The 22,914-nt window shown below is 35.3% G+C and overlaps 2 protein-coding genes and 2 long non-coding RNA genes across 4 annotated transcripts; 3 read left to right on the top strand and 1 right to left on the bottom strand.

The window, feature by feature from the left end:
• Positions 1-3,290: 3,290 nt before the first annotated feature.
• Positions 3,291-4,928, top strand: LOC130729924 (uncharacterized). The gene is made up of 2 exons (XR_009016171.1): positions 3,291-4,587; positions 4,692-4,928. It is a non-coding gene; the product is annotated as an uncharacterized LOC130729924 (long non-coding RNA).
• A 4,255-nt stretch (positions 4,929-9,183) lies between these two features.
• Positions 9,184-9,971, top strand: LOC130732556 (uncharacterized). Its single transcript, XR_009017066.1, has 2 exons — positions 9,184-9,525; positions 9,604-9,971. It is a non-coding gene; the product is annotated as an uncharacterized LOC130732556 (long non-coding RNA).
• A 290-nt stretch (positions 9,972-10,261) lies between these two features.
• On the bottom strand, positions 10,262-10,804 carry LOC130722430 (uncharacterized protein At4g04775-like). The gene is made up of 2 exons (XM_057573152.1): positions 10,637-10,804; positions 10,262-10,555 (listed from the first exon to the last, which is right to left on the bottom strand). The coding sequence occupies exons 1-2, from the start codon at positions 10,802-10,804 to the stop codon at positions 10,262-10,264; spliced, it is 462 nt and encodes a 153-aa protein (XP_057429135.1).
• Positions 10,805-13,037: 2,233 nt separating this feature from the next.
• On the top strand, positions 13,038-18,664 carry LOC130729923 (probable zinc metalloprotease EGY1, chloroplastic). The gene is made up of 10 exons (XM_057581775.1): positions 13,038-13,566; positions 14,307-14,768; positions 14,927-15,067; positions 15,648-15,749; positions 16,062-16,273; positions 16,539-16,589; positions 16,719-16,788; positions 17,606-17,674; positions 18,253-18,303; positions 18,397-18,664. Exons 1-10 carry the CDS (start codon positions 13,222-13,224, stop codon positions 18,553-18,555), a joined length of 1,662 nt encoding a protein of 553 aa, XP_057437758.1. The 5' UTR covers positions 13,038-13,221; the 3' UTR covers positions 18,556-18,664.
• The last annotated feature ends 4,250 nt before the right edge of the window (positions 18,665-22,914 follow it).

Below are 22,914 nucleotides of genomic sequence, written 5' to 3'. Positions count from 1 at the left end.
TCAACATTCAACCTTTACCATGTTCCTAACATGGGGTGAATAATTCATCATATAAAAGTGTCACGTCAATAATCTGCCTCAAAGAATTGTTTATCGCATTAGTATCTATGATAGTTCTTAATCTTCTCAGTCCATTTCAGTGGCAGCTAACATTCTTGATAAACTTCATTGGCTAATTTCACTTAACATAATGAGTCTATTTTTCTTGTAGAGCTAATGTTCTTGCATATTTGGATGTAATGTTGTAACATCTCTTCCTTGAAATGCCGGAAAGTATGGCATTCGACGACCAATTCCCAAGCTTCTTACATTGCTCTATGGACTAAGCATGCCTCTTTCCAGTGACAACCTAAACAATAAATTAAACATGATTATCATCATTCGAATTTTGATATAAAATGTTAAAGTACAATTAGAATAATAGCTCAAGCATTGCATAGAAAATGACTTAGTCATGGAAAGTACCAAAGTGAAAATACATAACATTCTAATGAATTTTTCAAACTTAAGAGATATATACTAATAGATTCAGACTTACATTTGCAGACATATCCTTCATTCATTACTTTTTAAAGCCTGCTTGTGAATCACTCATCACCAAAATTCACAAAGACCTCTGACAAATGTTTTCATAAACTAAATGTAAATAGTTACACGCTTTCAAGTTGTTGGAGAAGGTCACTGCAACACTTCTTATTAGAATTGAAACCTATTCATTAATATTTGTAAACTTTAACTAAATTGGCTCACCATATGTTCACCAAAATGCCAAGAAAAGAAGAGGATTGAAGAGAAAGAAGCAAAGTTTAAGAGAATAAATAAAAAAAGGTACACTTAGCTATTCCTCCCTCGAGTTCCAAGAGTGAATTGAAATGATGAAGAAAAAAAATCCACTCGTTTAACCTACTCACTATATTACAGAGAATTGAATAAGATAATGAGAATAAGAATGCAGAACAAATGGATTTTGGGGTTGGGATGACTTTAGGGTCTTCTGCAACCAACCAACAGGCATTGATACACTTTAAAACTTAATACCACTGTAGTTAAAATTAGAATGATAATATAGTCAGATAAATAATTAACTTGAAGATCAATGATAAAAGAGAAAATTATATTTTCTAACGCAACCTATATAGGCACCCATAGATTAAATCAGGATAGAGAAGCAAGCATTAGAGGAAAATGAAACCTGTAGAAGGAAGTCAGAAGCATTCTAATTTTCTCCATCAAACTCATCATTATCTGCACCAGAAAGTTGACTTAGAAAGTCCTACAAATAAAAAAGATAGATATAAGTCCCAAAACTAATCAGCAATAAGGCTAGGGAAAATGCAGATATTTTAGTTTGAATTACAGCAGCAGTGTGCATGAAATGAGTACTTAGAAAAGTTCATAAAGGCTCTAGACAATCTAGCTCTATTTGAGTTCATGATGCTTCTAACACAGGATTTGAGGAAACAAATATGCTCCACAACTTCTCTACACAAAATTGAAACTGTATTCTTACATTGATCTATGGAGTATGCCTTCCTCTTTTCAATGACTCCATTAAAAGGTTTCCAACAACCTGTACAATAACTAAAGACATTAGCATAATGAATGAAAACATATCATCAACGTGCATGCTGAGTGAAGAGATAGAAAGGTGGGAAATACTATTTGGATCGATATATCAATGTTAAAGAATCTAGATTCACTATAAGAACAATTATGTAGAATATTACCAACATTAACTTCATGTTGATGCTTCACATTTGCCACTGTGTAGAAATCAACTGTAGGTTATGGATTCTGCACTCAAAGTCAGGCTTCATCAGAACAAAACCAAAACTTTCAACATCATAATCTATAATATTCAATACATATGCTTCTCTTCCAAATTCTTATGAATATATAAGCTAAGCCAGTACACAATCCAAATAGAAAGAAGACATGAATGGAAGCTAGAAGAAATCAATATATACAAATTAAAGATTTGGTTTATCAGAGAGGGGGGTTGCGAACCTTTGTGCCAGATTTGTGGCGACCAAGGTCAGGTTATGGGTCTCACCAGAACCTAGTCCTTGGAAGGATTTCGAGCTCTTCAGCATACGTTAGAACGAAAATCAATGGGGTTTCTAGGCAGAGAAGAGGAAGAGATCGTTGGGCTCAGATGGGGGAAAAATTGGTGTGGAAAGAACTCTGAAATCTTCTCAACCGATAAAAAGGCCCTGAAGGAGGGGTTTTGGAAGCGGATGGCATAGGATTTGAAGCGGTTGTGGTGGTGTCGTGTAGGGGTTGTTCATGATTAGAGAACAACAGCAAATGGACTTGAATAGAAAAAGAAGATGGTCGAAATCCTGGGTTATTCCAAAGGGTTGGCATTTATGAGAAAGGGATTGATAACATTTGCATTTGAAATTTTTGAATTTTCAAATTCAAAACAAAAGTAAGTGGCATTGGTAACTGAGGTGCAACTCATGAGATTGGAACACTTCGTGATAGACACGGCAATGGATAAATTCTAGAATTTGAAATTGGAAAAATATAATTAATTGGATACATGGGGATGAGGGGAGAGAACTGGATTTAAAATTTCTAAAATTAAAGAGGGTCAGAAAATTTGCTTCTGAATAGGTGAGGAGATGCATTGGGAATTTTCAATTGGTTTAGTAAATCATTAAATGAAGTTTAAAAAAAAAAGAGGGTCTTAATTTTGTATTTCAAATAAGAAATTTGAAAGAAAAGTAGGTAGGCCCCATTAGTAATTGAAATTCTAGGTATTGCAGATTATTAATTGGTCTTGGAGAAAGAAATAGGAAGATTGATATTTTCACACATGCTTTAGAAGTGATAGTGGGTATGAAATCATTTGATTGGCTACAATTGTTGTAAAAAAACTCGTGGAACGTGCGCATAGTAGAAGATGGAAGAACCTTAGAGGATGGATGGATTTAATGAGGCTTTGGGTGGGAGAGAGAAAAATAAGAATGAGATAGAGAGAGAATGAGTTCTTAATAATGAAGGAAGATAGTGGGAGAGAGAATGGTGAGTGGAGCATGATAAAAAAACAGAAAAAAGAAGGAAATGCCACGTGTACAGTAAAAAGGAGATAAGAGCTTGTAGAATGCCATGTGGAATTCCACTAAGTCTAAGATTGCATGAGAGAGCAGAATGCTTGTGGTTGCGACACATCAGCATTTGGTCCTTTGAACCTTTGCTCTTTTAATAGTATTATTGATTAAAACACTAACTTTCCAAGGACCCGCTTTCCAAGAAATAAATTACAATATTTTATTCCCCCACAATGCACCACAAAGTGACACGTGTCCCCACAATCCCCCGCTTTCACTCACTTGGCTTCACCCACACGAGTTCTTCTCCACCACTTCGAGTCCCTCCACTGCCGCCGTCATCATCCGTCTGCTTCCCCTCCCCCTCTCTGTCGCGTTTGCAGTCCCCCACTCCTGGTGAAACTTCCTCTCTCAATCCCTAAATTGCATTCGCGTTCCTACCTCTCTCTGAAGCTTCCCCGTGCCTCTTTGCCCAAGGAATCAATTCAACCTTGGTGCAGCAACGATCCCTCTCCCCGTATGTGCTATCCTCTCTCTTCTCTTTCTGCTTCACTTTTTCTTCTACCTATTCAATTGTTTTGTGAAGCCCTTTTCCTTTGGATTTTTTATCGACATTTTTTTTTCTGGGCAGCAACGATCTCTCTCCGCGTAAGCTGAGAGAAGTTGTGGAACATATTTGTTTCCTCAAATCCTGTGTTAGAAGCATCTTGATTTTTTTATTTTGTTTTTTCTATAATTTATTGGCTGGTCCTGTTGAAACATGTGTTAACAAGGTCTTCTTTGGTGTCGACAGGTCATGGAGTGCAGCTACTGCTCAGTTTTTTTAAGTTGGATTCATTGATTGCAATATTATATGTCTCCTTTGAGATTCTTGATTTTTTTTAGTTGCAGTGTACATTTGTCCCTTTGCTTTCTGGTCTGGGAGTAACAACTTCTGTACTTTTTTTTAGTTTGTGATATTTAAGAAAGTTTTATGACTGGTTATTCTTTTCCCTTCAATGCTCCCTATTTTTTTCCCACATACTTTATGACTGATTATTGTTTTGACTGATTAGTTTCAAATTAGTTGTAAGTTCATATTGTTTCTTTTAAGTATTATCTCTTATGGTAACTCATTTCCTTCATGAATTGTCAAGTTGAGCTTTTCTCAAGTCTTTTCCATGAATTCTTTTTGGATTTGTTTATCTCATTAGGTTAATTTTCGTTGGTGGTCTATCAAATCATTTTTTGGCTTTTTGTTTTGTGGTCAAAGTAGATGAGTAATTTAATTTCCAACCTCCATGTTGGAGAGGTTAAAATTCAATTGGTTGGTTTATGTTTCATATTGGTTTAAAGGGATGATAACGCTCTTGACTATACCTTCCAGGTATTATGGGGAAAATGCTCACTGCTCTGAACATTCTTAGCTTAATTGCTGCAAAAGGGTTACCCTGTTCAGTTTTCAAGGTTGTTAGATATGAGAAAGATAAAGAAAACACTTAGTGGACTAATTAGTAGTCTCAGTTATGCAAATAAGCTGCAATAAATTCCTGTTAGTTGACTCTTGATTATTTTCTTGAAATGATTAGTATGTAAACAATGTGTAGAAAATTAATTTGTTTTCTTCTAATCCTCTTTGATTTGAATGGTTTGCAGGTTTATAATGTAATCCATATTGCAGAAGAAAAATTGATTGGCATTGCTCAATGGGTCTTTTAGCAGCAAAATAGTTGAACGAGAGGAGAGTTTGAACATTGTCGGATGCCTCAAATTTTGAACACTGTCACATTGTCATTTGTTTCAATTGGCAATGCTTAAGTAGATCCTCCAATGGGGTTTTGAGGGGTTTATTGTTATTTCTTCAATTTATTGGCTGGTGCTATTTTGTTTCAATACTCAAATCTTTTCTCTTTTTAAATTTAGGGTTAAAAACTATAACCGTCCCTGAACTTTGGGCGAGATTTGAAAACCGTCCCTCGCCGGAAAATTATCTGAAAACCGTCCTCAGACTATTGAAAACTAAATTGACCCGTCCCTCCGGCCACCATCCCTCCGGCGAGCACCTTATGTGGCACGCCACGTCATTTAATGAGATGACGTGTAATATTTTTTTTTTAAATAATAACAATTAACCCTAAATCCCAAATTAACACAATTAACCCTAAATCCCAAATTAACCCTAAATTCCCAAATTAACTGTAAACAACAAAATCAACATCTATCCTTTCTGTTATAGCTTTCGTCCGAATCCCATCCCTCTCCCTTGCAGTTTTTCATCCTCGACGAACACGAAGAACAAGGAGACAAGGCTGCGATCTGGGTAAGGTGATTCGATGATCTGAGGACGAAGTAGGCGACAAAGAGCACGAACATCGAAAGAAGATTTCCAGGTTTGTAGTCTACTCGTATCGCTTAACATTTTAGGGTTTCGAATACGATTTGTGAGTCCGTAATGTGTTTTTGTGCCTTTCATTGCTAGTTGTGTGCTGTTTTTACTTGGTTTCTATTTTGGAGTTGAATCGGATTGTTGCTATTTTAGGGTATTTGTGTGCGATTTGGGTTTAGTGATGCTTGAAACTATGCATGTTTGTTCATCACCATTGCTTGTTCTTGACATGTGTTGTTATGCATTTTGTAGGATGAGTTTCAGTGTGCTTGTTCATCACCATGGGGTTTTCGCCAGGGAGCCACACTGGCATTACAAAGATGTCAAAATCACTAAGGTTGGTGTTGATAAGGATAGGTGGGGTTATTTCGAGTGCCTTGATACCGTGAAGGACTTGGGGTACACAAGAGGGAAGTTCAAAATTTGGTGGAGGACACGCGATGATATTATTGCTCACAACTTCAGGCCTGTATTGACTGACAAAGATGCCATGGACCTTGCAACATTTGCTATCAAAAACATGGGTGGTTCTGTGCATTTGTTTGTGGAGCATACTGCTGATGAACTGCCCTCTAGTCCAATGGAATTGCTGAGGTTCCTTGATGGTAGAACTCCTCATCTTGCCTATGCACCAACATCAACTAAGTCTACAAGTATGCCTTTGAAGCCTCCTTCTAAGTGTGCTGCAGCAGCAGCTAAGGCTACAACATCAACTAAGCCTTTTAAGCTTCCTTCTAAGGCTCCATCCAAGCCTAGTCCTTCATTATGGGCTCCATCCAAGCTTACTCCTTCTAGCAGGCCTCCATCCAAGGCTACTCTTTCAATGAGTTCAACTGGAAAGAGGCCTGCACCTTCAAAGGTTGCTTCATCTGCAAAGGAACCTGCTACTTCCAAGGCTACTCCTTTATTCATGGCTCCATCAAAGGCTAAGGCTACTCCTTCATTCATGGCTTCATCTGGAAAAATGCATGCTCCTTCAAAGGATGTTTCACATGCAAAGAAACCTGCTCCACCCAAGCCTACCAGAAGGTCATATAGGATTATGTGCACTGTTCCAAAGACAAAGCAGAAGAGGCTTCCTGTTTTATTGGAATTGTCTAGTGATGAAGATGATCAACCAGAAGTACAAGAAGAGGTGCTAACACAACTGGATAATGATATTGCTTATGATGGAGAGGGTGAGGCAGAGAACCAGGATGAAATTGATGCAGATGTGGAGGTTGAAGGTAAGTCCATAAAACTCACCCTTTATGTGCATTAATACATACAATAGTTGTTTCCAATTAATGATATTGTTCATGATCCAGAAGTTGTACCTGTACTTGAACCAGAATTACAACCTCAAGTTCAGGCAAATGTGGAGGTTGAAGGTAGGTCCAATAAAGTCACCCTTTATTTTCATTAATACATACAATAGTTGTGTAGAAGACTTACAATGTCTTTATGTTTGAAGGCCTTGAAGTTGAGGTTCCAGTTAATGATGTGCAAGAAGAGGTGATGAATGAGGGGAATAATGATGTTCAAGAAGAGGTGATGAATGAAGGGCATAATGATGTGCAAGAAGAAGTGATGAATGAGGAGAATAATGAAAATACACTTGATGGAGATCCTACTTCAGGTAGTGATGATTCTGAACTTGATGTGCACTTCAGTGACAGTGAAGAGGAGAGGACACAGGGTATTGATGATGGATTTCAATCAAACACTGTTGGTGTGGCTGAAGCACTTTTGAATGAGCAGTTGAGGAAAATGACTGATGAGGATTCTAATGTGCATGCTGTACAGAATGTGGATGAGGAAATTGGTGGATTTCATGGTGATCATGACATGGAAGCTGGTTGGGAGAGTGAGGACTTAAATAGCATGTCAGAAGGTGACAGTGATGATTCTAATGAACCTGATAGGAGACATCTGCAGTTCAGACCTGAAGATATGAGGCCAGAGTTCAAATTCAGGGTGGGAATGGAATTCACTTCACTGCAACAGTTTAAAGAGGCAGCTAAAGACCATGCTACACTTACTGGTAGGGGAATCACTTTCCCAAAGAATGATTTTGACAGAGTTAGGGCAGTGTGTAAGAAGAAAAATCAATGTCCTTTTGTGATGTTGTGTAGCAAGGTTGGTGGAAAGCAGACATTTGCAATCAAGACTCTGATTGCTCCTCATACATGTGGCAGAGTTTTTAACAACAAAAGTGCAACATCCAGCTGGGTTGCAAAGAAGGTGGTTGATAAGATGAGGGGTTCAAGGAAGATGAAGATCAATGATGTGGTTGAGGAGATCAGGATAGGTTTCTCAACTGGAATAACAAGGTACAAAGCATGGAAAGCAAGGAAAATGGCCTTGGAGATGGTTGAGGGAGATGCTAACAGGCAATACTCCTTGCTTTACAGATTCAGTGCAGAGCTGAGGAGGGTATCCCCAGGTAACACATGTAAGATGCAACTAGAACACCCTACTGGGGCTATTCAACCAAGATTTGGGAGATTCTATATGTGTCTAGAAGGCTGCAAAAGAGGATTTTTACAGGGGTGCAGGCCTTTCATTGGCTTAGATGAGTGTCATTTGAAGACACAATTTGGTGGGATTCTGTTATGTGCTGTTGCAAGAGACCCAAATGACCAATATTTTCCATTGGCATTTGCTGTTGTTGAGTCTGAATGCAAGGACAGCTGGGAGTGGTTCCTTGATTTACTTTTGCATGACATTGGTCCTGATAGAAGGTGGATCTTCATATCTGATCAGCAGAAGGTAAGTCAATAAACTGACCCTTTATTTGCATAAATACAATAATTGTCAATGAATACTTAGCATCTCTATGTTTGTAGGGCCTCATGTCATGTTTGGAAGGATATGAGCACAGATTCTGCTTGAGGCACCTTTATGCCAACTTCAAGAAGAAGTTTGGAGGTGGGGTTGTGATTAGAGATCTCATGATGGGAGCAGCCAAGGCAACATATAGACAATTATGGGAAAAGAAGATGAATGAGCTGAGGGCACAAAATCAAGCAGCATGGGAGTACCTTATTGCCATACCTACAAGGTCCTGGTGTAAGCATGACTTTAGCTTCTACCCTAAGTGTGATGTGCTCCTAAACAATCTGAGTGAGTCCTTCAATGCAACCATCCTTCTGGCAAGGGACAAGCCAATCTTGACTATGATGGATTGGATTCGAACTTACCTAATGGGTAGATTTGCAACTCTGAGGGAAAAGTTTCAGAAATATAGAGGAGAGGTGATGCCCAAACCCATGAAGAGGTTATCAGTGGAGATAGAGAAAAGTGCATACTGGTTTCCTACATGCAGTTCAGAGGATAAGTTTGAGGTTAAGTTCATGGGTACTAATGGTGATAGCTTCATTGTAGACTTGAGGGCACAGTCTTGCACTTGTAATCTGTGGGAGTTGGTAGGAATTCCATGCAGGCATGTTGTTGCATGCATATCATACAATGGTCTAAACCCACAGTCCTTTGTGCATGATTACTACAAAAGATCAGCTTATGAAGCAACCTATGGTCATGAGATCAGTCCTATTAATGGCCAGACAATGTGGGAACCTACCAATGACCCTGACATACTACCACCACTGTTTAAAAGGAGGCCTGGAAGACCTAAGAAACTGAGAAGAAGGGACCCTTATGAAGATACAGAGCAGACACATCTACACAGAGGAGTTGCAAGGCACAGGTGCAGTAGATGTGGGCAGCATAGACATAATACAAGGAGATGCACACTTCCCCCACCTGTAAATGAAGAAGGAGAAAATTCTCAAGCACAAAATGAAAGTCAGGTCATTAATGAAACTCAAACACAAACTGAAACCCAAGCACAAAATCAAGTTCCCACAGTAAGTATAATTCAATTATAATTGACATATGAACTGAAAATTGAAAATTGCATATTAACTGAAAATTGTATATGCATATGAACTGAAATTGCATGATGGAGGAACCTCTCAAGCTGGGCCTTCTCAGCCTGGGCCATCTCAGGTTGCTAGACCACCTCAAGCTCGTAGGTGCAGCAGATGTAAGCAAGTTGGACACAATTCAAGGAGATGCAGTCTTCCTGTCATAACTCAAACTGCTACTTCTCAAGCTGTTCATGTAAGTTTATTGTATACTTGACAGATCTAAGGTCATATACAACAAATCATTATTCTAAAACAATTCATGAAATTGCAGGATGGAGCCTCCCAAGCTGTGCAATCTCAGGTTGAAGATGGAGCAAGAACTCAGGTAGAAGGTGTGGCGAATCTGCCAGGATCTGGAGCTGCATCTCAGGTTCATGGTGGGGAAGATCTGGCAGCTGCATCTGCATCTCAAGCTGTATGAGGAGGAATGATTGATGTAATTAGGGCTAATTACTCTCTGTTTTGTTTTGGTAGCACATGGGTGCTCTTTTTGATGTACTTTGCATAGCACATGTGTGCTCATTTTGATATACTTTGGACACCATATGGGTGGGTTTTTCTGATGTAGATGACATTCAATGTGGACCACAAGTTGTGATGTTATGTTTTTTATTGCAAGTGGGATGGACCACTTTTTCCTATTGGGATCAATTTAGTCAATGAGATTCTCTTCTCTAATTGCTGTTAGCATTGATTAAAGGTTATAATATGCTTTATTTAAGTTATTTGTGCTTTCTAGGCCAGTAAAGAAATCAGAAACAATAAAGGGACAAGGGAATACAACAACTTTTTAAAGACAACAACAACCATACTTTTGTCATTACTTTTCAATACCAAAGCTGTTACAGTTGAAATTTTGTCAAGCTTACATAGTGCTATTGCAACCACAACCAACAAAGATGCATCAACCTAACTAGTCACAATTCTACCTACTTGAATTTCCCAGAAGTGAAGAACAACCCTAATCCTACAACCCACAACAGCACAGCAAAGCCAACACTAAAAAAGGCCACATTATTCTTCATGGTTTCACAGTCAAGCTTCCTTTGCAGTTTGTTGTTCTTCTTCTTGCTTTCTTCCAATTTTCTGCTCAATTCATCATGTTTCCTCTTCAAATCCTCCAATTCATGCATTATTTTCAGTAATTCAAGGTCTGGTTGTCTTTCAGCACCTTGCCCTTGGACAAAATCATCCCACAAGAAAAACCCACAATCTTTAGATGTCTGCAAATCAAAAAGAAAATCATCACACCATTGAATTCGAGGTAAAACAGAACCATGAAGGGGTAGAGGAGTATGATTTACCTCGAAATTCCTGCATCTCCAGAACCTCCGACCTGGGTTCTTAGGAGTGTGTGAGGTCAGGTGCAAAATCAATTCTCCACACTCGCAAGTTCCTCCAGGAGGCAATGCGTTCAGAGAAGAAGCACGAGAACCAGTGGCAGAAGTAGAAGAAGTTGTTGGTCTTCTCATCGTGTTGCTCGATGGGAGAAGCAGAAGTAGAAAACGGAGAACACGATGGGAGAAGAAGGTGAACACGATGGGAGAAGAAGGGGAACACGAAGGGAGAGCAGAAGAGGAAGAAGGGGAACACGAAGGGAGAGCAGAAGAGGAACATGATGAACCCTAACTCAGATTTGGGGGTTTTATGTGTAGATAGATTTGGGATTTAGGTAAAATTAGTGTTAGATAAAGGGTTGATTTAGGGTTAATTGGGAATTTAGGGTTAATTTGGGATTTAGGGTTAATTGTGTTAATTTGGGATTTAGGGTTAATTGTTATTATTTAAAAAAAAAATATTACACGTCATCTCATTAAATGACGTGGCGTGCCACATAAGGTGCTCGCCGGAGGGATGGTGGCCGGAGGGACGGGTCAATTTAGTTTTCAATAGTCTGAGGACGGTTTTCAGATAATTTTCCGGCGAGGGACGGTTTTCAAATCTCACCCAAAGTTCAGGGACGGTTATAGTTTTTAACCCTTAAATTTATTTGCAAAAACAAGTACTCCTTCATGCTTCTAATTCTGATTACCAATGTTTCATATTTTGCTCATATAATTCACAGCGCCTCATCTCCATGTCATTAGAAGCATGATCCGAGCTTCATTATTGTTGCAGGCATCATTTGTCTAAATTGAAATTGCTTTGTTGTTTTTAGAGGATTAATTGCAAGTGAATGGTTATGATAATCAAGTGAAATAATGTGTTTGATCATGATGTGTAGAAGATTTGAAGTGGAGTGCATTTTATAAGGGCTGATTGAGTGATACTCAGTTATGATAAATTATGTTCGTGTTATGTGAGCTGTGAATTTCGTATGAGTTTTTTCTTTCTTTAAGTACATTATTGAGTTATAGATAGGAAATTAGTTGTGTACAAAAAAGGTAAGGGAAAGATGAAAATCATCCCTTCAAAAACTGTTTGCTTGCATCTTAAAGAACTAATCCATTGGTTCTCTTTTATATATGGATTACTACTACCTTGGAGCTCAATGCTCACTAAGGCGAACAGTTTAACAACAATATTTTATATGTAATTTTTTCGTTTTGAAAATTGATTGAATATTTAGAATTAAATTTGTTACATGTTGTTTGCTACCTCCTTTTTTCGTTTTGAAAATTGATTGAATATTTAGAATTAAATTTGTTACATGTTGTTTGCTACTCCTTTTTTGCCATTATTTTATTCAATCACCACTTCTTGGTTAAATCAGTGTATGATACAAAACACTATAATTAAGTGTCTGAATTAATGTTTTTTGAATATATACATTTTTTTGAAAATGAAATATATAAATATATTAAAATAAAGATGAGAAATATCTTCACTCAACACAATGATCAAGCCAACAAAAAGTCGGGAAAACACAGCTCATACAACCCAAACCTCTGAATATCTACATCTTTTTTATGATTGTTCTTTCATTTTTTAGTATCTTAAATGGTTTGTAATCAAAGTATTTTGACATATCAAATACAACAATAAACTTCGCCGTGCAGCGCACGGGTAAAAACACTAGTACATAAGGTATGTGTCATGATATGAATGAAGAAGTACAAAGTACTCTATACAATAGGAGGATTGTAAGTTTTTCATTGGGTAGTGTTTGCGTCGGAAAATGAGCCACTTTTTTTTTTTGGTTTCTGAAGGTATTTTCACAGTTAGCAGTCATGAGACTAATCATTCGAGGCTTGGAGATCACATTAAGTGGGTGAGCCTCTCCCAACAAATGCTTCTCCATACGCACCGCTCAGAAATCGAATATTGAACTAGATGCTTAAGGAACCCAACTATCTATCGGCTGAGTTACATGACAGGAACCACTCTTTAAATGACTCATATTAGATATCACTATGCCCATGGTGGAAAGTTCAGTTCACTGGAAGAAGAATCCCTCAGTTCGATCTTCGCACAATACTTATCAAGATGAGCTAAAGAGTTATAATTATGATTAAATACTGAATTTGGAATAGTTGTTCCTCGAAAAAGTAGTAAGTGACTACCTGGTGATTTACATAACACCAAAAATATAAGAAATCACCAAGTAATTTATGAATGTATGCAAGTACAAGTAGTAAAAGAGTAGTAACTTACATGGTTTGATCAAATCAAGAAGATATTTCACACTCACACGAACCAATCAAATAAAACAATTAAAAACAAACAAAGGAAAAAAAATATTTAATAATCTTTATCCAATGGCAGCAAACCAAATCCAAACCAAAAAAAACTGCGACGACATCATCATCCGTGTAGAGTGCACTGTTCTTCCATTTCAAGCTATGCTTCTCTGTGTTTCAGTGCCTATACCATTCTTCTTCCACTGAAACACAGCGCTTACCTTCCTCCAACGCTTCTCGTTGCTGTTCCGTTCGCCGGTGGAAATCCAATGGGAACTCTAACGAGCTGCAGTTTCATGCCTCTCAACTCCGAGTTTCGTTCCAACCCGGTTCGACGCGCTTTCAGGGAGAGGATTCACTGCCACGAGCTGAATAGATTGAAGGGAAGGTCTTGTTTCTTCGCCAACACGCACATATCGAAATGGGGTAGCTGGAAGCAGCTCAATTTTGATAGGTTTAGGTGTTTTGCTACCAGTAACAATGACAAGGATGTTGTTGATGGTGAAGGGGAAAGTGGTAAGAGTGATTCTAAATCTAATGTAACCACCGCGGTGCCGGAAGAAGAAAGAGGGTTCAGTTCAGAAAAATCTACTCCACCTTCCACTTCTCAGAGGGTATTTTTATTGTCTTCATTTAGGCTTGTTTTCTGGTTCATGGAATGGAATTATTATGTTGTATGTGGAAATTTGTTTGAAGCTAGCTAGTATTTTACTATGTTTATTATGTAGCTTCAATTGTCTTTGCTGCAGACTTAAGTGAATGTGACTCCCAACCAAAATTGGTTCAATTACTTACTTTGTTGTTGCTTTGCCAATTATTAGCCAATTATGCAAGTGTGGGTGGAAATATATCTAGATATCTAGATAATGTTCATTCAACTTCAATAATATCCCTCAAAATCTGATTTTTGAAGGCGTAGTGTAATCCATATTGCCGACCTCACTTAGTGGGATAAGACTGTTGTTGTTGTAATAATTCAACTCTATCCAAGGTTTTCTTAAACACCCCTCTTCCCTGGCTTATCACACTTGCAATGAGACAGAAAAATGCTGCTTATTTCTTTATTTGGGGGGGGGGGTGGTTATAGGACTTGTTCTTGAAGTTAAATATCCTATACTGAGTTTAAACTGATACCAGCACCCTTCAACCATGCAGAAGCTGACCCTTTGTGTGTTGATGTCTACCATTCTTTATTAGTTTTTACTGTAATTTCTTTCTTGTAAGCTAACTTCTAATGATGCACATGTATTGAAAAGTGAAAACTCACTGACAAATGTGTTCTGTTGCATTTTTTGCATGAGAGTTGCCTCTTGTGATTTCTGATTCTCATGTTTCCATCATTTTACTTCTTCAGTCATCTCTGTCTTCACTTGGATCTCCATACAGCAATTTTCAAGTTGATTCTTTCAAACTTATGGAGCTTCTTGGACCTGAGAAGGTTGATCCTGTTGATGTGAAACTAATTAAGGATAAGCTTTTTGGTTATTCGACCTTCTGGGTGACCAAAGAGGAGCCTTTTGGGGAGCTAGGAGAAGGCCTTCTTTTCGTAGGAAATTTAAGGGGAAACAGAGAGGATGTTTTTTCCAAGCTCCAAAATCAGCTACTTGAGGTTGCGGGTGATAAGTACAACCTCTTTATGGTGGAGGAACCCAATTCAGACAGCCCTGATCCACGTGGTGGGCCACGCGTTAGCTTTGGTTTGCTGCGGAAGGAGGTTTCTGACCCTGGGCCAACAACACTTTGGCAATACGTTATTGCGTTGTTGTTGTTTCTTCTAACCATTGGTTCCTCAGTGGAGCTAGGAATTGCATCTCAGGTAGGCTGGTTATTGATAATCTTTGAACGTAAGGTGGTGATTGGTAAATGTGTGTGAACGTTACTCTTTTTCTAGATATCATTGATTGCAACAGCATCTCACCATCTTCTTCTCTCATTTCTAGATATTTTATTGATGTCATGCTTTTGATTAATCAGATCAACAGACTTCCCCCAGAAGTTGTGAAATACTTCACAGATCCAAATGCTGTTGAGGCCCCAGATATGGAGCTGCTATTTCCATTTGTTGATTCGGCTTTACCTTTAGCATATGGTGTCTTGGGAGTTCTTCTGTTTCATGTAAGCCTTAATCTGCACTGTAATTTTGGTATTTATTTATATAACTGCAACAAAAGACATTTTTTACTTGTTTATTTTCCATAATTACAACAAATTGGAATGAGTTTGCAAAAAGTAGTCTGTAATTGGTCTGTTGCTTTTAAACAAATTAATCTCCTACTATTTCAAGTGTCTTTTATCTTCTCTCCTTCTTTGCCTAACCTGGTTATTTAAAAAATACTATTATGCAATCTGTCAAAAGGATATCAATGGGTCCAGTATTCTTGTCCATATGTTGATTTACTCACTATTGGCAATGTATGTCTGCAGTCAAAAGTTTCAGTTAGTCTGCAAATTAAAAAAAAAAATCAACTTTTAAACATATAGTAATAGTTGTTACTCTAAAATGCTGTACAAGTGGAAATACATGTCATTTGTGCTGGGTTGCAGACTGGCAAGTCACTTATTTATTTGTTCATGCTAGGTTGGAACTTTACATCTTATTTGTGTAAATTTCTCTCTACACATTCTTAGAAGTTCCATAAATTTCCTTTTTTTCTGCTTGATTCTTTGCACTACCTAATGGATATGGCTGTGGCAGGAGGTTGGACACTTTTTAGCGGCATTTCCTAAACAAGTAAAGTTAAGCATTCCTTTTTTCATTCCAAACATCACACTTGGCAGCTTTGGTGCTATTACTCAGGTGAGATTATCTAATTTTTCCAGCCAGTCACTTTTACATTGAATGTCCAACTACTGCCTGAAGCACTACAATGACATGCTTATATAATTTGAGGTTCTATTTGTCCAATCTTTTGTTGAGATTTGCATGTTCTTAATGATGGAACATGTGAATACAATGTGTCCGTTTACTAACCAAATAAAGCCATTGGCTGTATCTTTTATTTCTATTTTGCTACCAAATATGACAAATGCTATAACATGTCAGTTAGACAAGTTCATTTTCGGTGCTTTAGTTTGCATCGAAATGCTAATCCATGGTATTTTATTGTAGTTTAAATCCATCCTTCCTGATAGAAGTACAAAAGTAGATATATCACTTGCGGGTCCTTTTGCCGGTGCTGTGTTATCATTTTCAATGTTTGCTGTTGGCCTTCTTCTTTCATCAAATCCAGATTCAACAGGAGATTTCGTGCAAGTTCCAAGCTTGTTGTTTCAAGGTTCCTTGCTACTTGGATTAATCAGTAGAGCGACTCTTGGTTATGCGTATGTCCATTCCTGCCTTAGCTTTTTATGGACTAAGAATATAATGACCTAAATATATTATAGACCCAGTGCTTATTTCTTTCATTAATTTAGTTAATGTACACTAATGAATCGTTATGTGGCCATTTTTCAAACCAAGCTGTTTCCAAGTGGTTAGAAATAGTTGTAGCTCATTGTTTTAGTGCGGAAACTAGGATTATTTCTTATGTACACTTTATATTCTGGCTACAGTTAACATTGATACATTGGTAATGTCAATGTGCAGAGCAATGCATGCTGCAACAGTTCCTATTCATCCTCTTGTGATTGCAGGATGGTATTTAACTTTTCCTACCTAAACTTAGTTCACTTTTACTTATAAATCCGAAATTGTTGTTCAAAGGCTAAAACACAATCATTCATTATTCATAATATGTATAGCAGTTTATTTCTCATAATTTTGCAGGTGTGGCTTAACTATTCAAGCTTTTAACATGCTTCCAGTTGGGTGCCTTGATGGTGGCAGAGCAGTGCAGGTATCTTGCTTTATTTTTTGAGCTTCCGATGCTGAAGACTACATTGCTTTTAATAGACTACAGATTTACCTGGCTTACAAAAAGCTTGATGCACTGAAATATTCTTTGGGACAATATTTGAGTCAAAGGAACATTGTTTTCTTTCAAGTTTAATCTAACAACTTGGCTTCCTATTAGCTTTCATCAGTTGCATTTAGGATAACAGAATAAAGCAACATAAATACAATGGATTTTTTTAGAATATTAGCATCAATCAAATACAGTGCTTGATGCACATTTTGATTTTGATGTAGATGCTTTTGGAGTTATCTCATTTTAATATCTTCCTTTCTTGTCTTGTTAACAATTTATAGATATGAGCACACAACACATACAAACACACACATCTAGGGAGAGGATTCCCTTATCATAGGAGGAAGTCTTAGACATAGACTTTTGAATAACTTTTTGTAGAGTACAAATAAAACCATGTAATTGTGTGCTACTTTTGATATTACCTTCATGGTCATGCTTAGATCATCAGATTTTAGATGATTTCGACATTCATAGTATGTTGTGACTGTTTGTTAGAAATATAATATAGAAACCATATTCATGTGTATTTACTTAGCAACTTAAGGTTTCCGGATAATTGATTCATGACATTGTATCATTGCCTCTATTACTACGCGTAGGTGTCATTTGTGTATTTCTCACGAACAAATTCTATTTGTTATTTCTGTTTCAAATTATCCTAATTCCTAAATGATAGGGTGAGCAGTATAATTCGTGTCCTTCTTGATATGAAAAATGCTAAATATGTTACATGTTTTTGCAGGGTGCTTTTGGAAAAGGTGCTCTGATGGGCTTTGGCTTGACCACTTATTCATTGCTTGGATTAGGAGTGGTCAGTCTGATCTTTTCTTAGATTAAACCAAATATTCATATTGTTATTATAGGGGGTTGTGTTGGAGGCTCCTCTTACTACTACCAGTCTTTTTGTTTTGTTTTTTTGGGTCAATCAAGTCTTTTAGTTCATTTTCCAGTTTATGCACTCAGAAAAGAGGTCATTTTTGCACTAAAACAAAATGTGAGTAGGGAGTCTATTCTAAATAAAAGCTAGATTTATTGCTCATGTAAATCATCAAGAATGAATATGTCACTAATCCTTGCCCCATATACCATCTAAGTATTATGTTCCCATTGCACTGTGTTGTATTATCGTCCTCCTTCAGGCTTGGTACATGTTTGGAAATCCTTCTACAATTGATTCTAAACCCTAAATCAATTTTGGAGTCTGGAGAGAAGCTGGTGTGAGTAGTTTTTGGATGCCAGAATTGATTATGAGGAAAAATTAGCTGATCCAAACATGCTATTAGTCATTTTCTTTATTCAATATTATAAATGTAATAATCTGTGACTTGTTATTTATATTTTATAGAAGAAAGGTTGCATTTTGTTTTATCCCTTTCCTCCTTTGAACAGCTTGGTGGGCCTCTTTCACTTCCTTGGGGACTTTATGTTCTGTTATGTCAGGTATGCAAATTCTTGTCTTGAACTTGAAAAGAAATGGTGAAACTGTAACTATTGTTTTTGCAAATATTTATGAAGAGTTAAATGAATTTTCAGAGGACACCGGAGAAACCATGCTTAAATGATGTGACAGAAGTTGGAACATGGAGAAAGGCACTTGTGGGTGTTGCTATTTTTCTTGTTGTCTTAACTCTTCTTCCAGTTTGGGATGAGCTTGCAGAGGAACTGGGTATAGGTCTTGTAACTACATTGTAATTGTTATGTGTAGAACAAATCCAATTTTAAAATTGAGCAGTGAAATATATAGGTCAAATCATTACCAAAGCAAAGCCTAATTCAATTGCAATAAATATCAATTGCCTCACGTTCACTCTTGTGTCATGTTACTCATTATCACATGTTCCCCAGTTTTGAGCTTCCCTGTCCCTAAGAGAGTGGGCAAGTGGCAAACTTGTTTTAGTCTTTTACGAAACAAAATTTGAAGTGTCCCCTAAGAGATGACAATTTTTGCATAAGGCAGATACGTATGGGTGGACTAACCGATCAGTTTGTCAAGTTATACTGAAAATTTGTTCTCCTTCATTGAACCTTAAACCGGTGATTCGACTGGTTCAATGACCACTTTGGCTCTGAAAGTACTCATGATCCTTATCAAAGATACTATAAATGCAGGATTTCCATGGTTGTAGAATCTCTCTAGTATGATTGAGAAACATGAGAAGCATTCTCATGATATACATTGGTATTAATTGCAGTATCCAGTATCTATCTATATATATATATATATATATATGTAAAGCTCCCTTGAGCTATAAGTATTAAATGCATTAAAGAATGAAATTTAAATAAATTTATATTCAACTTTCAATATACATCCACTTATTATTAACTATTAATGAGTAATTGTTAAACTTTTCAATTTCTCATATTTTAAATTAAATATTAATATTATTTTAATTTTAATTATTAATTACTACCAGAGATAATTTTTAAATAATAATAATAACTGAAATTAACTAACTTTACATTAATAAATTTTTTTGATTTATTTGTGCTTCCTAAAAAAAATTAGATAGTTAATAGTAATTTTTTTAAAGCAAAAAAGATTGATATTAAAAATGAATGAATTTTTCTAAGTCATTAGCTATTTAACTACCCACTAAAATGTATAACTCAATTGAAATTTTATTATAAATACAACAACAAAAAATAAAAAAAATCTTTGTATTTTATATACATTAAACTAAACTAAAAACTTATCAATAAATTTTTTAGATAAATTATTTAGTCAATTAATTTTCATGTTTGTTGTATAAGGTAGAATAAAACATGACAAAAGACTCCCGAAACTTAACACTTAATCTATTTAATCTATATCTTATTATAGTCGAAAAAGATGAAATTACTTTATTTTTCTTAATTTTAACATGTGTAAACCTGTTTGGGAAATTGTGATCACCCTTCCCAGAAAATGATTTTCTCGGTAAAAAGTAAAAAATGGTAAAACAACTATTTTGATGTCATTAAATTTTTTTTGCTTAATTTTTTTCAAATGGAGTGTATTATTTTTATATTATTAAATAATTAATTAATTAAATATTAAAAATGATCCAATGCTGATTATTGAATATTAATTATTAAATTTGAGTAATATTAATTATTTACAAAGAGAACTCCAATACTATTTATTGAAAAGTATTTTGTTTTGAAATTATTGAAATGTTTAGGGCAATTATTATTATTTATTTTAAAATAAAAACTATTTTAATATTTATGTAATAATTTAAACTATAATCATTGTTATTTAATGTTAAAAATGTTGAAAATAAACTCGTGCAACGCACGGGTATAATATCTAGTATCATGTTATTTTTGGGGAAAAAATGAAGGATAACTGATTTTCAATTTTTTTTTTATTTTTTTGTTTAATTGCATTTATGGTCCACCAAATCGTTAGTTTTTGGATGAAAAATGGTATAAGGAGCAACATCACTAAAGGCGTAAACGTGGGGGACCCAGCTTGCTAAAAAAATAGTTTAAGGATTCGTTATGCACATTTGAAATTCGTGGGGGACCAAATGTACTTTTAAGCCACATATAATTGGACTTGCTAGTTTAGTTACCTCTATTTCACAAGACTCAAATTTTAAGAAAACTAATTAGAGGTGTAGCATGTTCATCAACCCAACAACAACATTAACAAAGCAACTTAATATAAAATTTGAGTTGAGAAATTTTTCTAAGAATTAAGACTCATCTAGGGTTGACGTGACGTGAGTAATGAAAAATGAAATAACAATTTTATATTTCATGTCCTTAGTGTTGAACCCCATGATTTAATTAGCATGAGAGTAGTCTATGATGAACATGGCAGATTCCTTATCCATATAATGGATTTTAAGTGCATCAAGTAAAGTTTCAACATCATTAACATCAATATATGCATCAAGTCCCCCATAGGTAATGAAGAGATGAAGGTCATGAGAATTGTTGAAAATGTTACAGATTTAAGCGTTCACTTCTCCATAATGCATAATATTGAAATTTTTGTTTGCACATAATTGAATTTTGTCAGAATGTCACATTTATCAATTTCAAAAATGCTAATTTATAGATAACATTAAATATCACAGTAGAAGCACGCTTGATAAGTTATTAAAGTAATTGATTTGATAACATAATGAGTTAAGAATTTAGATGGAAAAATCTTACTTTGAGCCAAGCAAACCACATTCTTTATTGATGACGGCTGAGGTTCATTCAATAAGAAGAAAGCAACAGTTGAAAAATTAAGGCACTAGTTTACACCCGAGTAGGACATTTAGTTAAGAAATCGCAGAGTTTGACTGAAGATTTAAACTACTAAGGTTTCCTAACCGGTATAACTTTTATATGTCTTCATTCAAAGTATATTATTTTTTAATAAGGTTTTGAATGATTGTGTAAATCTTTCTAAAAATAAATTATTCAACTTTATTTATTGAATGCCCTACTTAGGTGAAAACTTATGTCTCAATTCTTTAACTCTTGATTTCTTCTTGTTGAATGAACCTCAGTCGTCATCAAGAAAGAATATGGCTCACTTGGATCAGAGTAAAATTTCGCCATCTAGCTATATAACTCAATACTCGTGTTGTCCAATCAATTACTTTTATATCTATTCAATCAAGTCTATACTATGATGTTTAATGTTATGTATGGATTACCATTTTTAAAACTTTCAAACATTAGATTCAGAAAAAATTCAATTATATGAGACTAGAATATAATATATGCATTATGGAGAAATAAAGCCACCAATCTATAGCATTTCCAACATTGCTCGTGATGTCCCTCTCTTCAATAACTATGGGGTCATGATGCACATTTTGGTATTTGTGATGTTGAGACATTACTTGATGCACTCAAGATCGATGACATGGATAAGATAAGGGTCATGCCCATAAAGGACTATACCCATACTAATTAAATCATGGTGTTCAACCCTAAACACATGGAGTATAAAATTATTATTTCATTTTTTAATTGTTACGTCAGCACTTGATGGGAAACACTTTCAAATTTCTTACCATAACTACATTTTAATAAAATATCATTTATTTATGTTAATTTATATAGATATAGAATATATAAATTTAGTTTATTACATCTTTTGTCTTTATCATGTACTTTCTTTTTATTTACTATCGTGCATTTAATATGTTTCTTATTAAAAAAAAGATGAAAATGAGCCTGTAGCTATTAAAAGGTAAAATTTGAACTCTTTCCTAAACTTAAAGTCTGAGTCTAACATGATGGTTTGATGTGAACAGTTTTCAAGGTATGACCCAACTTTTTCAAATGAACTTTTAACCTATAACCTTGCACATACACAAAAGTTAAATTTATTAATTAAAAAATTATTGCAAATTTATACTTTCAATTTAGTAAGATGATATCCAATAAAATACTAAAATATGATTGAATATTTGTTTTCAACTTGTTTACACTATAATTATATAGTTATCAAACTCTGTAAAAATAGTATTATGTGCATTTAAAATTTCAAAATTTAATTTCTACAAAATAATGTAACTTAATAAATAACTAAGTGATGAATCCTTGCTAGGTAAATTTTACTAATATTTATAGATATATCTAGATACATATGATTTAATTTTATTATGATTTTTATCTTTCTAAAGTAGCATTTTATTTATTAAGGTGTATATCTTAGATTATTTATCACTAGATGTGAAAGTATGCTTAATTGGAGTTTCAAAAGTTAAAGCTTGACATAACCAAAATAAAAAGTCTGAAACTACCTTATTCCCTTGATGTCGGTCATTTTCAATAAATGATCCAATTTTATAAATTAATTTTCAAACTTTGGTAGGTAATGTTGCACAAGAAAATACTAGATTAAGGTAGAAAGTTTTGATTAAACATTTTGTATTTATTCCACATTTATAATTTTTTATCTAATAAATGTTAAAAACTTCCATTTTTCTTTATAATCCTATGAAATAATACATCAAAGAAAAATTATTTTTAAATCTAATAACAAACTTTCTTTCAAAGCCCAGTTAGTAAAATATATTTAAATGTGCCATCGGTTTTTGTTTAAATTTCTGT

The sequence above is a fragment of the Lotus japonicus genome, chromosome 1, assembly GCF_012489685.1.
Source record: "Lotus japonicus ecotype B-129 chromosome 1, LjGifu_v1.2".
NCBI classification, from domain to species: domain Eukaryota; kingdom Viridiplantae; phylum Streptophyta; class Magnoliopsida; order Fabales; family Fabaceae; genus Lotus; species Lotus japonicus.
Note: the sequence above shows the minus strand (reverse complement) of the source record. Positions and strands in the feature narration are given on the sequence as shown.

What these genes read in the sequence shown, in the direction of transcription:
- LOC130722430 (XM_057573152.1), bottom strand. Translation starts at nt 10,804, where the DNA reads ATGAGAAGACCAACAACTTCTTCTACTTCTGCCACTGGTTCTCGTGCT. An exon ending in GGAGATGCAGGAATTTCGAG is followed by an intron (nt 10,556 to 10,636) that starts GTAAATCATACT and finishes TTTGATTTGCAG; the next exon opens with ACATCTAAAGATTGTGGGTT.
- LOC130729923 (XM_057581775.1), top strand. Translation starts at nt 13,222, where the DNA reads ATGGGAACTCTAACGAGCTGCAGTTTCATGCCTCTCAACTCCGAGTTT. An exon ending in TGGGAGTTCTTCTGTTTCAT is followed by an intron (nt 15,068 to 15,647) that starts GTAAGCCTTAAT and finishes TGGCTGTGGCAG; the next exon opens with GAGGTTGGACACTTTTTAGC. An exon ending in CATTGCTTGGATTAGGAGTG is followed by an intron (nt 17,675 to 18,252) that starts GTCAGTCTGATC and finishes TCCTTTGAACAG; the next exon opens with CTTGGTGGGCCTCTTTCACT.